The sequence below is a fragment of the Hyla sarda genome, chromosome 1 (assembly GCF_029499605.1).
Source record: "Hyla sarda isolate aHylSar1 chromosome 1, aHylSar1.hap1, whole genome shotgun sequence".
NCBI classification, from domain to species: domain Eukaryota; kingdom Metazoa; phylum Chordata; class Amphibia; order Anura; family Hylidae; genus Hyla; species Hyla sarda.
Window position 1 is genome coordinate 372,661,160 of NC_079189.1, and position 18,305 is coordinate 372,679,464.

The 18,305-nt window shown below is 47.1% G+C and overlaps 1 protein-coding gene across 2 annotated transcripts in view; it reads left to right on the forward strand.

Annotated features, from left to right (window-relative positions):
• Positions 1 to 18,305, forward strand: part of VPS13A (vacuolar protein sorting 13 homolog A) — a 350,725-nt gene that overhangs the window by 195,139 nt on the left and 137,281 nt on the right. For both annotated transcript variants that reach the window (XM_056523518.1, XM_056523526.1), the window contains exons 38-42: positions 4,446 to 4,669; positions 4,751 to 4,983; positions 8,604 to 8,696; positions 10,716 to 11,078; positions 18,104 to 18,205. In XM_056523518.1, the coding sequence (XP_056379493.1) occupies positions 4,446 to 4,669; positions 4,751 to 4,983; positions 8,604 to 8,696; positions 10,716 to 11,078; positions 18,104 to 18,205 (1,015 nt within the window). The remainder of the gene's footprint in view (positions 1 to 4,445; positions 4,670 to 4,750; positions 4,984 to 8,603; positions 8,697 to 10,715; positions 11,079 to 18,103; positions 18,206 to 18,305) is intronic.

Sequence of the window (18,305 nt, forward strand, 5' to 3'; positions counted from 1 at the left end):
TGACCCAAGTCTCTCGTTCGGTGCCTGAGGCCCCCCGGGAAGTGGTGTCCGCCTTGTGGGGGTCTTTCTTGCGCAGGGCCTCTGAGAGGGCCCGCTCCTCGTCTCCACATACTTCACGCTCTCACAAGCGTACTAGGGGTGCCTCGTCTGACTCTTCCATTGGGTCTTCAGATAGATGTGGGCATTCCCCTCGTGGGTCCCGCCCCCCCCACCCCGTCATCTGGGCACAAACGTCGCTCCTCCGGAGGACGTTCTCGGAGTTGCCGCTCTGCCACGCCAGAGCCGCGTACCCGGTCAGGGTCGCCCCCCTCCAGGACTGCCTCTACTCGTTCACATTCTCCTGGTGAACTGGCGGACGAGGCTTCCGAGCCGGCATCTGACTCAGAGGACCGCTTGGATTCGAAACGGTGAACTCATTGGTGACAGCCATAAGAGACATCTTTCACTTAGAGGACCCAGGATCTTCGGATGTCACTCCAGGAGTATCCTTTCATCGTGCTAAGCCAGCACCTCAAAGGTTCAGCTCTCACGCTGACTTTGATGACATTCTGGAATCTGCATGGAAATATCCAGACAAGAGGTTCCCGGAAATCAAGACGATTCAAGAACGTTATCCATTTGACAAGGACTTTGTCACTAAGGTGGTTTCCCCTCCCTCTGTGGATCAACCAATCTCCCGGATCTCTAAGGCGACTACACTGCCACTGGCAGATGCCGCTGCCTTCAAGGATTCCACTGACAAGAAGGTAGAATCCTTAGCGAAGTTTGCCTCTGAAGCAGCTGGCTCTTCTCTTCTTCCCATCTTTGCCTCGACATGGGCAAGGTCCTGTAGTAGTGGTGCCAAAAGCTCCATCAGGATATCTTAGCGGGATTCCCCCCCCCCCCCCCCCCCCCCAGAAGATCTATCTGTCCTGGCTCTCCAATGCTCTAAATCTGGGGACTTACTGTGCGCAGCTTCCATGCAGTCAGCCCGTTGTTCTGCCTTTGCTGTGGGTCACCTAGCGGCTCTCCACCGCTCTATGTGGCTTAAAGCTTGGAATGCGGATGCTGCTTCCAAAAGGTCTCTCACTGTGCTTCCTTTTACGGGTGGCCGTCCTTTTGGCAAGCGCCTTGATGAGATTATCTCTGAGGCGACGGGAGGTAAGATTTCCTTGTTGCCTCAAAATAAGGCTCGCCCTACTTCCCAAAGGAAGTCCTCTTCCTTTCGAACCTTTGGCTCCAGCAAAGGGTCCGGGCAGGCGCCTTCGCGGGACAAGAAGGCTCCCTCGTTCCGGGCGCGCCCGTCTTGGAAGTCGGACTCCAACCGGTCCGGCCGTTTTGCGCCCAAATCAGGCAACCGCAAACCCACTTCTGCATGAAGTGAGGCCCCCACCCGGGGCTTTTTCTCGGGTGGGAGGTCGTCTCTTACTTTTTCGAGACATCTGGTCCTTGGGTCAGGGACGTGGTGTCCAACGGTTACCGAATCAAATTCGCCTTCCTTCCCGGGGATCGCTTTTTTCGATCCCGGGCCCCCCGGTCACCTTTTCTGACGAAGCAATTTCGAGAGGCTCTCCAGTCTCTTCTTCTCCAGGGGGTTATCGTTCCTGTTCTGGTGTTTCTATTCCAATCTTTTTGTGGTTTCCAAGAAGGATGGTTCTGTGCGACCAATCCTAGACCTCAAGCGTCTCAACCATCATCCTCTCATCCGTAACTTCCGAATGGAATCTCTCCGTTCGGTGGTGGCGTCCCTGGAACAAGGGGAGTTTTTCATTGGTGGACATCACCTCCATGTGCCAATATTTCCAGGCCATCATCAGTACCTCCGCTTTGCGGTTCCGGAGGGGCATTTTCAATTCGTAGCCCTCCCCTTTGGTCTGGCCTCGGCTCCTCTGGTCTTTACCAAGATCCTTGCGCAAGTGATGGGCCTGTTATGTTCGAGGGGAGTCTCGGTGATACCCTACCTGGACGACCTTCTCATCAAGGATCCAACCAGAGCCCAGACTCTGGAGAATGTGGATGTCACTCTCCACACTCTGGATCGCTTCGGGTGGATGGTCAACCGGGACAAGTCAGTCCTCTGTCCTACCCAGTCTATAACCTTCTTGGGACTTTGCTTCGACGCGGCCTCTACCCGAATTTGCCTCCCGCCGGACAAACGTCTGGCACTTCTGTCTGAGTCCGCTCCCTTCGGACCCAGGTCAGTCCCCATCCGCACTTGTATGAAAGTCCTTGGTCGGATTGTGGCAACTATGGAGGCCGTAACCTTTGCCCAGTTTCATTACCGCCCCCTTCAACTGGCGATTCTCTCTCGATGGGACAGGTCTCCTCTGTCCCTCGATCATCAGATTGTTCTACCTCGCAGGGTCCGTCTGTCTCTGCTCTGGTGGCTCCGCTCCCCCTTCTTCTCCAAGGGCGGTCATTTCTTCCCCTTCACTGGCAGGTAGTTACAACAGATGCCAGCCTGTCGGGCTGGGGCGGCGTGTTCAGGGATTGGACGGTTCAGGGACTCTGGTCTCCCCGAGAAACCCTTCTTCCGATAAACATATTGGTATTACGGGTGATTCTTCTTTGTCTTCTTAATTGGGAGTCCCGGTTTCAGTCCCGCCCTGTCCGCGTCCAGTCAGACAATGCCACGGCCGTGGCGTACATAAATCGACAACTCGCAGCTCGGCAGTCATGGCCGAGATGACCAAGATTCTCATCTGGGCGGAAAGCACGTCCGGGACCCTCAGGCTCTGGCCGTGGGCGCCCTAGTGATTCCTTGGGTGGGGTTTGCCCTACCCTATCTGTTCCCTCCCATTCCGCTCCTTCCCAGGGTTCTGAGGAAGCTCAAAGCAGAGGGCGTCCCCGCCATTCTGGTAGCTCCAGATTGGCCCCGAAGGCCATGGTACGCCGACATAGTCAGGCTCCTGGACGACGCTCCACTGTGCCTTCCACTCTGTCCGGACCTGCTCTCTCAGGGTCCTCTTTGCCACCACAATTTACAGTCGCTGCATTTCACGGCGTGGCGGTTGAGACCGCGGTTTTGAGGGCCCGTGGGTTCTCTTCACAAGTCATTCTTACCATGCTCAGGGCTCGTAAGCCCTCCTCCGCAAGAATTTGCCACCGTACTTGGCGGTCTTATTTTCGTTGGTGTGAAGCTCAGGATTTAACCCCGGTAACCTTCTCGGTTCCCCGTCTTCTCTCCTTTTTGCAGTCGGGTTTGGAACTGGGGTTGTCTCTCAGTTCCCTTAAAGGTCAGGTTTCGGCCCTTGCTATTCTTTTCCAGTGGCCCCTGGCTTCTATTCTCATGTCCGGACCTTCCTTCAAGGAGTGGTGCATGCTGTTCCTCCTTATCGGTCACCCTCTCCCCCTTGGGACTTGAGTCTGGTTCTGAGTGCCCTCCAGGGCAAACCCTTTGAGCCCCTTAGAGAGGGGTCTCTCCGCCTCCTTTATTGGAAAGGGGCGTTTCTTGTTGCTATCACCTCCATCCGGAGGGTGTCTGAATTGGCAGCTCTCTCCTGCTGTTCTCCGTTTCTGGTGATCCACCAGGACAAGGTTGTTTTCCGGCCAGATCCTTCCTTTTTGCCTAAGGTGGTTTCGGCCTTTCATCTCAATAAGGACATTGTTCTCCCGTCTTTTTGTCCTGCTCCTTGGTACATCCCATGGTCTGTGTCCTCCAATGGAGCCGATAGAGAAAAGGAGATTTTTGTTTACCATAAAGTCTCTTTCTCGAAGGATCCATTGGGGGACACAGCTCCCGCCCTTTTTTTGGGGTTTCCTTTGGTTCTCTGTCCGAGGGTGTGTTCAGTTATGTTTTTCTCTTCTGATTCTTGGACAGTTTGAGTTTTCTTTGACCTGTTGGTCCTCTCCTATTGCTCTGGAACTTAAACTGATTACCTCAGGGCCTGAAGGCGGGTATATCCTGCTGGGAGGACTTTTTTTTATTACCATAGTGTCACACCTCCTAGAGACAGCAGCATACACCCACGGTCTGTGTCCCCCAATGGATCCTTCGAGAAAGAGAGTTTACGGTAAGTAAACAAAAATCTCCTTTTTACTGTAATTCCATTACACATCCGTAGGGCCCTGCGGTTTGTGGATTGGTTATATTTATAATAAATGTTCACATCACATACCTATTTGAACAGGTGGGAGACTGAGGACAGTCTTTTTTATACACTTATATTTTTCCTTTTTTTATTTTTTGGGGTGAAAAAGCATCTCGGTTAACCTCGCCCCCTATTTTTTGTGAGCTGCACACAATCCACATTATTTTTTAATTTGCAAATCTGTTTAACTTTCTGGCACCAGTTGAAAAAAATAGTTTTCCACAGGAGTACCCCTTTAAGTGAATATCTGTCTGGTAAAGCAGCCATATTGGAGGTCTTCAGGAAACTGGGAAAACTGGGTGTCACGCAGTATGCAGCTGTAACCTTTTGAATATTGTAATCCCAACCTGCTCTGAAATATACCTTTGTTTTCAGAATGCTGGAGATGAAGCGTGGATCAGAAAAGAATGTCATGGTAGATGTCTGCTATAAGCAAGGCAGGGAAGGCACTCTACTGGATGTAACTGTGCGTGACATCTATATGTGTACTAGTGTAGAGTTTTTGTGTACTGTGGCCGACATTTTTATTAAAGCCAATGAACAAAGTTCTGCTGCACTTCGGAGCAGCAAACAGGCATCAGTTACAAGTAAAGAAGCAGGTAGAGTGATACATTTTTTAATATCTACATGCAATTTATAATAAGTAAAAAAGTGTAACTAAATCTGTATTGTTTCTCTAGCTCCTGCACAACCGGTATCTAAAATGGAAATGAATGTAGTGGTTAAGAACCCAGAGTTTGTGTTTGTGGCTGATTTATCAAGGGCAGATGCCCCAGCACTTGTTCTTACAACACAGTGTGAGCTCTCCATCAAAAACAGTCCGGAGCAGCAGCACATGACTGCAGCAGTCAAAGACTTGCACGTGAAGGCCTGTCCTTTTCTGCCGGACAAAAGAGATGGCAAGATCACCACAGTAAGATGATTGTATAATTCATTATACGTAGTCAGATTTGGAATGCCAATTTGCACAGGTTTTTTTTCTCACATTTGTATAAACGCCACAGGCGTAATTTTTAGCTATTTTGTAGCTCTTAGGCCCTGATGCACTCAAATGATGGTAAAAGAGCATGGATAGCAGTATTAGTGGCAGAAATTGTTCAGTTTAATCGAAATGAAGAGTTGGGAGTTGTTGATATTTCATGAGGCTATGTTTTACTCCTTGTAATAAAACTTTGGCTATAAAACACATTTAAATACACTGTATTACATGGGGGCAGGCCTCTAAGGTCTTGGTCAGAAAGAATATTGTTAGTGGTTAAATCTAGACTCAATTTCAGTTGTTTATTTTTTTTCTGCATTTAAACTTATTTATAAAGTGCACCTATCACCAGATATTTTAAGAATGTTAGTATATCACCACCTGCTGTTTCTTTTCAATAGCTTAACTTTGTCCACTTCAGTTAATGTCAGGGGAGAAGGGTAATTACAAGCTCCTTCTCTGCCATTTTAGAGACATCTGGCTTAATACGCCAGGGATAGCAAGACTAAGCATTAGTGAAAACCTTGACGCTTAATGGAGTAGGCATAGTGTAGGTTTTGATATGAAACAGCAGTTGACGTAATATTACCATTATCCTGGGATAGCTGCTGATAGAAGCATTTTTAATAACATATTTACACAAAATGGATAGAGTTTGGGGATGGTTTTAACTATAATTAACCCCTTGGGGACCGAGCCCATTTTGACACGAAGGACCAGAGCATTTTTTGCAATTCTGACCAGTGTCACTTTAAACATTAGTAACTCTGGGATGCTTGTATTTATGAATTTGATTCAGAGATTGTTTTTTTGTGACATATTCTACTTTATGTAAGTGGTAAATTTTCGTCGATACTTGCATAATTTCTTTGTGAAAAGTCCCCAAATTTCATGAAAAATTAAAAAATTTTGAATTTTTATAACTTTGAATCTCTCTGCTTATGAGGAAAATAGACATACCAAATAAATTATATATTGATTCACATATACAATATGTCTACTTTATGTTTGCATCATAAAGTTGACATTTTTTTACATTTTGAAGACATTAGAGGGCTTCAAAGCTCAACAGCAATTTTCCAATTTTTCAAGTAAATTTCAAAATCTGAATTTTTCTGGGACCAGTTCAGTTTTGAAGTCAAATTGAGGGTCTTTATGTTAGAAATACCCCATAATGGACCCTGTTATGAAAACTGTACCCCTCAACGTATTCAAAATAACATTCAGAAAGCTTGTTAATCCTTTAAGTGTTTCATAGGAATAGCTGCAAATTGGAGGCGAAAATTCAAAATCTTCATTTTTTACACTAATGTGTTCTTGTAGACCCATACTTTTTATTTTACAAGGGGTAAAAGGAGAAAAAGTCCTCCAAAATGTGTAACCCAATTTCTCTTGATTAAGGAAATACCTTAAGGAGGGCTCGGAAGAGAAGGAGCGACAGTGTGCTTTTGGAAAGCGAATTTTGCTGAAATGGTTTTTGCTGGGCATGTCTCATTTAGGAAGCCCCTATGGTGCCAGAACAGCGAAAAACACCCCACATGGTATCCTATTTGTTAAAATAGACCCCTCAAGGAACATAGCAAGTTGTACAGTGAGCCTTAACACCCCACAGGTGTTTGATGACTTTGCGTTGAAGTTGGACGGGAAAATGAAAAATTGTAATTATTTTACTAAAAATGCTGATGGTATCCCACATTTTTCATTATCAAAAGGAGTGATAGGTGAAAATGTGCCCAAAATTTGAAACCCCATTTCTCTCGAGTAAGGAAATGCCTCGTATGTGGATGTAAAGTGATCTGCGGGTGCACTACATTGCTCAGAAGGGAAGGATCGCCATTGGGCTTTTGGAAAGCAAATTTAGGTGAAATGGTTTTTGGGGGTTATGTCACATTTAGGTAGCCCCTATGGTGCCAGAACAGCAAAAAACACCCCACATGGCACACTATTTGGGAAACTACTTCCTCAAGGAACGTAACAAGGGGTGCAGTGAGCATTTACACCCCACTGGTGTTTGACAAATCTTTGTAACAGTGGGCTGTTATTCCTGTGAATCTCCTAAAGGGTTAACAAACTTTCTGAATGTCATTTTGAATACTTTGAGGGGTGCAGTTTTTAAAATGGGGTCATTTATGGGGTATTTCTAATATGAAGGCCCTTCAAATCCACTTCAAAAGTGAACTGGTCCCTGAAAAATTCAGATTTTGAAAATTTTGGGAAAAATTAGAAAATTGCTGCTGAACTTTGAAGCCCTCTGATGTCTTCCAAAAGTAAAAACATGTTAACTTTATGATGCAAACATAAAGTAGACATATTGGTGGACATTTATCAAAGGATTTAGACTGTTTTTTCCTGGCTTAAGTTGTCGCACAGAAAGTCGCAGTCTAAATATGTGTGACTTTTTTGCGACTATTGCTCTAGAGGATTTTTAGAACATGATGCATTCTAGTCTATTTTAGACAGAAATGCATTGGAAAATGCATTGGTGCTGAATTTATCAAAAGCGACTTTTCAGCGACAAGTCGCATCGGCTGAATGTACGCCAAAATGTCAGACCATGTTGGAGTAGGTTTAAATACAGTCTAAAGCATAGATCCCGAAGTCTGTGCACAGAATTTATCAAGAGCCGTGCGCCTTTTGATAAATTAGGCGCACAATAGACCAGCTTTACCCTCTGTAGTTTGGTCTATATTGATGCGGGACATAGACAACTTTGATAAATATCCCCCATTGTATATGTGAATCAATATATAATTTATTTGGAATGTCTTTTTTCCTTACAAGCAGAGAGCTTCAAAGTTAGAAAAATGCTAAATTGTCAATTTTTTCATCAAATTTTGAAATTTTTCACCAAGAAATGATGCAAGTATCAACAAAAACTTTACCACTAACATAAAGTAGAATATGTCACGAAAAAACAATCTCGGAATCAGAAAGAAAAGTAAAAGCATTCCAGAGTTATTAATGCTTAAAGTGACAGTGGTCAGATGCGCAAAAAATGCTCCCGTCCTTAGGGTTATAATGGGCTCTGTCCCCAGACATTAATGCTTTATGTTGGAATTGTCATGATTTATATGGGCAACAGACCATTAGCATATAATATTCTTCTCCAAGTGACCTAATTAGTTTGCTATGAAATATATATTGATCAGTTTCAGAATAATTAAATGAGTATTAGGACATAATTGTTGTATGCAACAGGTGATTCAGTAAAGCAGTCTTTTTTTTAAATTCCACAAAGCATTTGGAATTGCATCTTTCCATTCTTACTGCTTATATTGCTCTTTGTCTTCATTAATTACCTGGGACAAACTTGAATATAGGAGTTTCTACCTTGTGACATTAATGTAGTGACCATTGGCATGTGTTATCTTTGAGCTGGACAGGTGTTAAATTGTAACATATTTACAATAAAAGTCCTTGGTTACAAAGTTATGTGGGTAAAGGCATTAATATACATTTATTTATGTCTTTTTATTGTATTTGATGGTACAGAACTGAATTTTGTTTTACAGGACTTCCAACATAATTCTGAAACTTTATGTTTATTTTTATAGATTTTACAGCCATGTGATGTGTTTTTCCAAAGTGTACAGTCTAATGGTGGTCCACAGAATATAGAACTCTCAATAAAATCCCTCATGTTAAAGGTAAACCATTTTCTGTTGTATATTTTAGGTTACAACATTACAAATTTACTTCAGTGTGGCTGGTTAACAAAAATGTAATATAATTTTAAAAATACTTAACTTAATAACTTGATTAAGGTGTTGCTTGCAACAGGTCTGTATCCTGAGGCTATGTTCACACCTCGGAATTTCTGTGCGGAATTCTGCACAGAGATTCCACAGCAGCTGAGTCCCATTGTATTCAGTGGGATTCTGCTGCGCTGTGCACACAGCAAAATTTTAGCACAAGATGTTTTTGGCACGAAAATTACGATTTCTGTGTCTGCAGAAAGAATGAACCTGTGCACAGGATGCATAGCCGTCTATTAGCTGGCGCAGTCTTAGTGCCAGCAATTTATGCCGGCACCCGCAGTCTTTGGAATGTCCGCACAGAGATTTTCCGTGTGGACACTCCGATGTATGAACATAACCAAATTCCCCTTGCTGACAACTGTTTTCTTGGATGATATCACTGGCTTCTCATTTTCTCTGCAGCGATCACTGTAATATTACATGGCATCCATTTAAATGAATGATTCTCCATATAATACATGTATTACTTAGGTCCACCAGAGGGGGTGCCACTGCTTTTCAGGGACTTTTTGCTCTGGTGTGTAGACAGGGGTTCTGATCACTAGAGCACCTCTGTGATACGTATATGCCCTGATAGGACATGAAAGGGACTGTCATGATGGGATCTTGTACAGACATATTCTTCTGAACTACATAAAAAGATCTCCTGCATGGAACCTAACCCTAACACCACCCCCAGTATCAGCCAAAGCAGAGAAAAGGTATCAAATATTTATAGTAGAAATTGCACAAAAATATAATGATCATACTTAAATATGTGCTGCCTCATTGAAGCACATTTACCAGTGCACTGGAGCAGACTTAAAGGGGTACTCCGTCGCTTAGACATCTTATCCCCTATCCAAAGGATAGGGGATAAGATGCCTGATCGCGGGGGTCCCACCGCTGGGGACCCCCGTGGTCTTGCACGCCGCACCCCGTTAATATCAGACCTCGGAGTGTGTTTGCTCTGGCTCTGATTACTGTCGATCATGGGGCCGGAGCATTGTGACGTCACGGCTCCGCCCCTGTGTGACGCCACGCTCCGCCCCCTCAATGCAAGCCTATAAGCTTGCATTGAGGGGGCGCAGCGTGACATCACACGGGGACAGTAATCAGACCTGGAGCGAACACGCTGATTTTAACGGGGTGCAGCATGCAAGATCACGGGAGTCCCCAGCGGTGGTACCACCCGCAATCAGGCATCTTATCCCCTATCCTTTGGATAGGGGATAAGATGTCTAAGCACCGGAGTACCCCTTTTAGTCAGTCAGAACATGCTAAGTGCCCTCTGTACAAAATGTTGTACACAAATGACAGTATTGACAAAAATTTCAAAAGAAAAGAAGACTGCAAAGAGAAAAATGCACAACCACCAATATACTTAAAAATATGTATACATATTTTATTGTACATATATAAAGCAAAAAAGCGCAATTAAAAACACACACCAACACTTCAACATAGCTATAAGCTATATCAAACCCTCCCAGATGCAGCAAAAAAACATAGGGCTATGGCTCATTCAAGCAAATGAAAGACTAATACTCAGTAACTACTAATAATAAATACATTCAATGATTTTACACATTCAGCTGATAAATATGGATGAAAAAAAAAATCTGTTTCTCAAACACTACAGTGCTGAGTGATTAGGATAATACACAGTGCTAAATGGTCACAGTACCACACAGTACACATTATAAGGTGCACAAAATAAGACCCAAAATGGAGGGAAGGAGCCCCATGCGCTCCGTCATGTAGTGACGTCCTCAGGGATAAATACCACGCACATCACTAATGACCCTCTTGTAATACATTTTACTTCTGGTGATTTACTACTGATGGATTTCATATATAACATGTCATTTTGTAGTTGTCCAGATTCCAGGATTTGTGTGCAATGCTGTTTTTCTCTGTTTTTCACAGGTCTCTCCAGTTATTATTAACACAGTGATCACAATCACATCTGCACTGTCTACTTCCAGAAATGAAGCAATAAGTGAGGTCACAAGTCCAGTTCCGCCGGATCTATGGAAAAAGAAAGATTTAAAGGATTTGAAATTGTGGTTTCTTGAAGAAGAAAATGAGAAGGAAAGCAGAAACAGTGAAATTAACCAGATGGTCTTAACAGGAGAAAAATTAGACTTGAGCATAGACTCAATTATCATAACCCTAGAAGCTGGTGTTGGCCACAGAACACTGCCAATCCTTTTAGCAAAGTCCTCTTTCAAAGGGAATGTTATGAACTGGAGCACCCTCATAAACCTATACTGCCAGCTTGACCTAGAGGTACATATCCTCAGATCTGTATTCAACATCATTTCTAATAGTCTTATTTTCTGGGATAGCAAAAGTGTATTCCCACCCCCATACTGTTCAAACTGGGCTGCTACTACTCCTTGTGTGAGAAGCAGCCCCAATACAGGTTCCAGTAGTTCACACAAGAAGCAATAACTTCCTTGCCTTTTATGTATCTGTATTGAAGAAACAGCACATGGGTTCTGAGGACCATTGGAAATGGCATATAATTGACTCTTCCATTATAATAGCCACACATTTTTTCAGTTAGGCTGGGTTCACATTACGATTTAACTATACAGGAACCGTATCGTATCTAATTCATTTCAATTAGCCGACCAGAGTCAGACTGTGACTCCGTTCGGCTCATTTTGGCCCCGTATCTGTTTTTGTGACCGGACCTAAAACCGCGGCATACCACGGTTTTAGGTCGGGTCAGAAAACCAGATACAAGGCAAAAATGAGCCAACCGGAGTCACCGTCGGACTCCGGTCGGCTCATTGAAATCATTTAGATATGGGCCAGGTCCGGCTGGGATACGGGAGCGCCCGGTTTTCGCTCTCCCCAGCCGTATGCGGTTCCCATATAGTTAAATTGTAGTGTGAACCCAGCCTTAGTTGTATAGAATTAAAAAAACATTCTCTCTTCTACAAACAGCCATTTCTCTATCGGCTCCATTGAGGGACACAGACTGTGGGTGTATGCTGTTGTCTCTAGTAGGTGTGACACTATGGTAATAAAAAAAGTTGGCTCCTCCCAGCAGGATATACCCGCCTTCAGACCCTGAGCTAATCAGTTTAAGCTTAGTGTCTAAAGGAGGTGGACATGGTCTGGAATTCTCCAGACCAGGTCTTCCGATTTTTTGTTTTCCTAGTATAGGGACGTGTTAGTTTTTTATTTCTTTTTCTTTTCTGTTTTCAGGTGGGGACTCAGGGACTCCGGTTCCCTGTTTCCCCATTGCGAGTAAGGGCGTACAGACATTGCGTATATGCGCTATTCACCCCCCCTTCCCAACGGTCAGCTCCTGGGTTAGTACCTCATGGGTCCGGGTCCCCCTATTTCCCTGCTCGCCTCGCTCGCGCATAGCAGCCAGGCGTGATGCAGGTAACTAATGCTGACTAAAGACTTCACTGAAGACTCCATTAGGTAAGTTCTTCTGACTGAGGTATGTACTTCCCCCCTTTTTTTCCTCAGGTGCGGACTGGCAACCTCTGGAGACCCCCGGTTTTTGGCCCACCTTTTCAGGTTATGAGGCTGGCTTACTGGGGATGGACTTTTATTCTGACTTTTATTCGGGGGGAGCAGTGGCATCTGAAGGGGCATGTACTTTATGTTTATCACTGTGTGTGTGTTACTGTGAGCAATGCCTTAAATGCGGCTGACAGCCGCGGCGCTGGTACTGGCCGGGCGCTCTCTGCGCCGGCTTACTTTCGCTTCTCCGGCAGCGCCTTATATGCGGCTGACAGCCACGGCGCTGGTACGGGCCAGGCGCTCTCAGTGCCGGCTTACTTTCGCTTTCTCCGGCAGTCTCTGCCGGCGTATTGGCCGCCTGCTCTGTTCCCCTGAGCGCATATGCAACTGACATGTGCGCTCGGGACAATGAGCGGGCGCCATTACAGCTCCTTCTCCGCCTGTTTTTAGCTCCGCCCACAGGGCTGTCGGAGCTCTTCTGAGGCGCGCATTAGCCTCCAATCAGCGGCGCGATTTTCAGTCAGAAGGGGGCCAATTAGTTAGTGCCTCTGCTGCAGACACGCCCCCCTCTACTATTGGCTGGCCTGTTTCTCACACTAGCTGCACGGAGCCGTTCTCCTCACTGCAGCTGCCAGGGGACACAGACTAGGGTGAGAAAGTTCCTGTCTTTTTTCTCATAATGTCCGTACCCAGAGCTGTTCCTCCCTCTAAACAGAAACTTGGAACGTCAGTGACTTATTTTGTCTGTCAGCACTGTAGTACCAAAATGCCTGGCTCTACCGAGCCCACTTGCCCTGCCTACTCCACTGCTCCCCCAGACCCCCTGGTACCCCTGATGCCCTTTCGGTTCCGGTGAGTTCAGCCGCTCCACCAGCCTGGGTTTCTTCCCTGACCCAGTATATGGCTGACTTGACCCAAGTCTCCCGTTCGGTGGCTGAGGCCTCCCAGGAAGTGGTGCCCGCCTTGAAGGGGTCTTCCCTGCGCAGGGCCTCTGAGAGGGCCCGCTCCTCGTCTCCACATACTTCACGCTCTCACAAGCGTACTAGGGGTGCCTCGTCTGACTCTTCCATTGAGTCTTCAGATAGACGTTAGCGTTCCTTTCGTGGGTCCCGCCCCCCCTGTCATCTGGGCACAAACGTCGTTCCCCCAGAGGACGTTCTTGGAGTCGCCGCTCTGCCACGCCAGAGCCGCGTACCCTGTCAGGGTCGCCCCCCTCCAGGGCTGCCTCTACTCGTTTACATTCTCCTGGTGGACGAGGCTTCCAAGCCTGCATCTGACTCAGAGGACCGCTCGGAATCAATTGCAAAACGGTGAACTCATTGGTGACAGCCATAAGAGACACCTTTCACTTAGAGGACCCAGGATCTTCGGATGTCAATCCAGGAGTATCCTTTCATCGTGCTAAGCCAGCACCTCAAAGGTTCAGCTCTCACGCTGACTTTGATGACATTCTGGAATCTGTATGGAAACATCCAGACAAGAGGTTCCCGGGAATGAAGACGATTCAAGAACGTTATCCATTTGACAAGGACTTTGTCCTCCCCTCCCTCAGTGGATCCACCAATCTCCCGGATCTCTAAGGTGACTACACTGCCTCTGGCAGATGCCGCTGCCTTCAAGGATTCCACAGACAAGAAGGTAGAATCCTTAGCGAAGTTTGCCTCTAAAGCAGCTGGCTCTTCTCTTCTTCCCATCTTCGCCTCGACATGGGTGTTCAAGGCTCTGTCGGAGTGGTTCCAAAAGCTCCATCAGGATATCTTAGTGGGATCCCCCCCAGAGGATCTATCTGCTCTGGCTCTCCAATGCTCTAAAGCTGGGGACTTCCTGTGCTCAGCTTCCATGCAGTCAGCCCGTTGTTCTGCCTTTGCTGTGGGTCACCTAGCGGCTCTCCACCGCTCTATGTGGCTTAAAGCTTGGAATGCGGATGCCGCTTCCAAAAGGTCTTTCACTGAGCTTCCTTTTACGGGTGGCCGTCTTTTTGGCAAACGCCTTGATGAGATTATCTCTGAGGCGACGGGAGGTAAGAGTTCCTTGTTACCTCAAAATAAGGCTCGCCCTACTTCCCAAAGAAAGTTTTTTTCCTTTCGGTCCTTTCGGACCTCTGGCTCCAGCAAAGGGTCCGGGCAGGTGCCCTCGCGGGACAAGAAGGCTCCCTCGTTCCGGGCACGCCCATCTTTGAAGTCAGACTCCAACCGGTCCGGCCGTTTTGCGCCCAAATCAGGCAACCGCAAACCCACTTCTGCATGAAGCGAGGCCCCACCCGCGGTTTCTTCTCGGGTGGGAGGTCGTCTCTTACTTTTTCGAGACATCTGGACCTCACACATTCAGGACTCTTGGGTCAGGGACGTGGTGTCCAACGGTTACCGAATCGAATTTGCCTCCCTTCCGAGGGATCGCTTTTTTCGTGATCCCCGGTCTCTTCCTCTGGCGAGGCACTTTCGAGCGGTTCTCCAGTCTCTGCTTCTCCAGGGGGTTATAGTTCCCGTTCCTCCAGGGGAACGGTTTCAGGGTTTCTATTCTAATCTTTTTGTGGTCCCCAAAAAGGACTGTTCTGTGCGACCAATCCTAGACCTCAAGCGTCTCAACCGTCACCTTCTTATCCGCCACTTCCGAATGGAATCTCTCTGTTCAGTGGTGGGGTCCCTGGAACAAGGGGAGTTCCTTTCATCGGTGGACATTAAGGATGCCTACCTCCATGTGCCAATATTTCCAGGCCATCATCGGTACCTCCGCTTTGCGGTTCCGGAGGGGCACTTTCAATTCGTAGCCCTCTCCTTTGGTCTAGCCACGGCTCCTCGGGTCTTTACAAAGATCCTTGCACTAGTGATGGGCCTGTTACGGTCGAGGGGAATCTACCTTGACGACCTTGATACCCTACCTTGACGACCTCATCAAGGCTCCAAGCAGAGCCCAGACTCTGGAGAATCTGGACATCACTCTCCACACTCTGGATTGCTTCGGGTGGATGGTTAACCGGGACAAGTCAGTCCTCCGTCCTACCCAGTCTCTAACCTTCCTGGGACTTCGATTCGACACTGCCTCTGCCCAAATTTGTCTCCCGCCAGACAAACATCTGGCGCTTCGGTCGGGGGTCCGCTCCCTTCGGACCAAGGTCTTAGTCCCCATCTGCACTTGTATGGAATTCCTGGGTCGGATGGTGGCAACTATGGAGGCCGTACCCTTTGCCCAGTTTCATTACCGCCCCCTTCAACTGGCGATTCTCTCTCGATGGAACAGGTCTCCTCTGTCCCTCGATCGTCAGATTGTTCTCCCTTGCAGGGTCCGTCAGTCTCTGCTCTGGTGGCTCCGCTCCCCCCTTCTTCTCCAAGGGCGGTCATTTCTTCCCCTTCACTGGCAGGTTGTTACAACGGATGCTAGCCTGTCGTGCTGGGGCGGCGTGTTCAGGGATTGGACGGTTCAGGGACTCTGGTCTCCCCGAGAGACCCTTCTTCCGATAAACATATTGAAATTATGGGTGATTCTTCTTTGTCTTCTTCATTGGGAGTCCCGTCTTCAGTCCAGTCGGACAACGCCACGGCCGTGGCGTACATAAATTGACAGGGCGGCACTCGCAGCTCGGCAACCATGGCCGAGATGACCAAGATTCTCACCTGGGAGGAAAGCAAGGTTCCGGCCATTTCGGCGATTCACATTCCGGGAGTGCTCAACTGGGAAGCGGACTTCTTCAGTCGGTCCTCACCCGACCGGACTTCTTCAGTCGGTCCTCACCCGACCCGCGAGTGGTCTCTACATTCAGAGGTCTTCGCGCAACTCTGCGACCTCTGGGGCATTCCGGACGTGGACCTCTTTGCGTCCCAGCACAATCGGAAGATCCTTCCGTTTGTGTCCAAGTCCCGGGACCCTCAGGCTCTGGCCGTGGACGCCCTAGTGATTCCTTGGGCGGGGTTTGCCCTATCCTATCTGTTCCCTCCCCTTCCGCTTCTTCCCAGGGTGCTGAGGAAGCTAAAAGCCAAGGACGTCCCCGCCATTCTGGCAGCTCCAGATTGGCCCCGAAGGTCGTGGTACGCCGACTTAGTCAGGCTCCTGGACGACGCTCCACTGCGCCTTCCGCTCCGTCCGGACCTGCTCTCTCAGGGTCCTCTTTGCCACCCCATTTTACAGTTGCTGCATTTGACGTCGTGGCGGTTGAGACCGTGGTTTTGAGGCCACGCGGGTTCTCTTCCCAAGTCATTCACACCATGCTCAGGGCTCGTAAGCCCTCCTCCGCAAGAATTTACCACCGTACTTGGCGGTCTTATTTTCTTTGGTGTGAAGCTCAGGACTTATCCCCGGTAACCTTCTCGGTTCCCCGTCTTCTCACCTTTTTACAGTCGGGGTTGGTACTGGGGTTGTTTCTCAGTTCACTTAAAAGTCAGATTTCGACCCTTGCTGTTCTTTTCCAGCAGCCCCTGGCTTCTAATTCTCATGTCCGGAACTTCCTTCAAGGAGTGGCGCACGCTGTTCCTCCTTATCGGTCACGCTCTCCTCCTTGGGACTTGAATTTAGTTCTGACTGCCCTCCAGGGTGCACCCTTTGAGCCCCGTAGAGAGGTGTCTCTCCGCCTCCTTTCTTGGAAAGTGGTGTTTCTTGTTGCTATCACCTCCATCCGGAGGGTGTCTGAATTGGCAGCTCTTTCCTGCCGTTCTCCGTTTCTGGTGATCCACCAGGACAAGGTTGTTTTCCGGCCAGATCCTTTTTTTTTTTGCCTAAGGTGGTTTCAGCCTTTCATTTCAATAAGGACATTGTCCTCCCGTCTTTTTGTCCTGCTCCTTCTCATCCTAAGGAGCGCTTACTACACAAGCTGGATGTAGTTCGGGCTGTTCGGTCTTATATCTCCATCACTTCTTCGTTTCGTCAGTGTGATTCCTTTTTCGTCCTTACGGAAGGTCGTCGCAAGGGACAACCTACTTCCAAGGCCACCATTTCTCGGTGGATTCGGTCCGCCATTTCGGAAGCCTATCGCTGTAAGGGGAAGATTCCTCCTTTTCAGGCTTGTGGCTCATTCTACCCGTTCTGTTGGGGCATCCTGGGCTCTCCAGAATAGAGCCTCGGCCTCGCAGATTTGCAAGGCGGCTACCTGGTCATCTTTGCACACTTTCTCGAGGTTTTACCGAGTTCATACTTTCGCATTGGCTGATGCTAGTCTGGGTCGTAAAGTGTTGCAGGCGGCAGTGGATCGGCCGTCTGCCTGACTGCTTATCTGCCCACCCAAGGGACGGCTTTGGTACGTCCCACGGTCTGTGTCCCCCAATGGAGCTGATAGAGAAAAGGAGATTTTTGTTTACTTACCGTAAAATCTCTTTCTCGGAGAATCCATTGGGGGACACAGCTCCCGCCCTTTTTGGAATTTCCTTTGGTTCTCTGTCCGAGGGTGTGTTCAGTTATGTTTTTTCTTCTGGTTCTCGGACAGTTTTGGGTTTTTCTTTGACCTGTTGGTCTCCTCCTATTGCTCTGGAACTTAAACTGATTAGCTCAGGGTCTGAAGGCGGTTATATCCTGCTGGGAGGAGCCGACTTTTTTTTATTACCATAGTGTCACACCTCCTAGAGACAGCAGCATACACCCACGGTCTGTGTCCCCCAATGGATCCTCCGAGAAAGAGATTTTACGGTAAGTAAACAAAAATCTCCTTATCTCTCTCTGTTTTGTGTCTAGTATTGCAGGTAGACGAATACATTATTACCTTTAGGATAAAGCAGCCATGCTTTTGTAATAATGGAAAACCTCTAAACATGTGATATGTATATTTATGTATACATCATCTGTATTGTCTATTTTATAGCTTAGTAATAACTAGTAGTTTTAAACTGCTTCTGTTTCTTCAGGTTCATTACTACAATGAAACATTTGGTGTATGGGAGCCTTTGCTAGAACCTCTGGAAATAGAGAAAAGTGATACATTTCGACCTTGGAGTCTTGAAGTTAAGGTAACTTTTACAAATTACAGGTCTCTGCACATTCTCATATTAAATTATTTTAAATAGATATAAAACACAAATAAGGAACAAAATGTAAAAAAAGGAAATA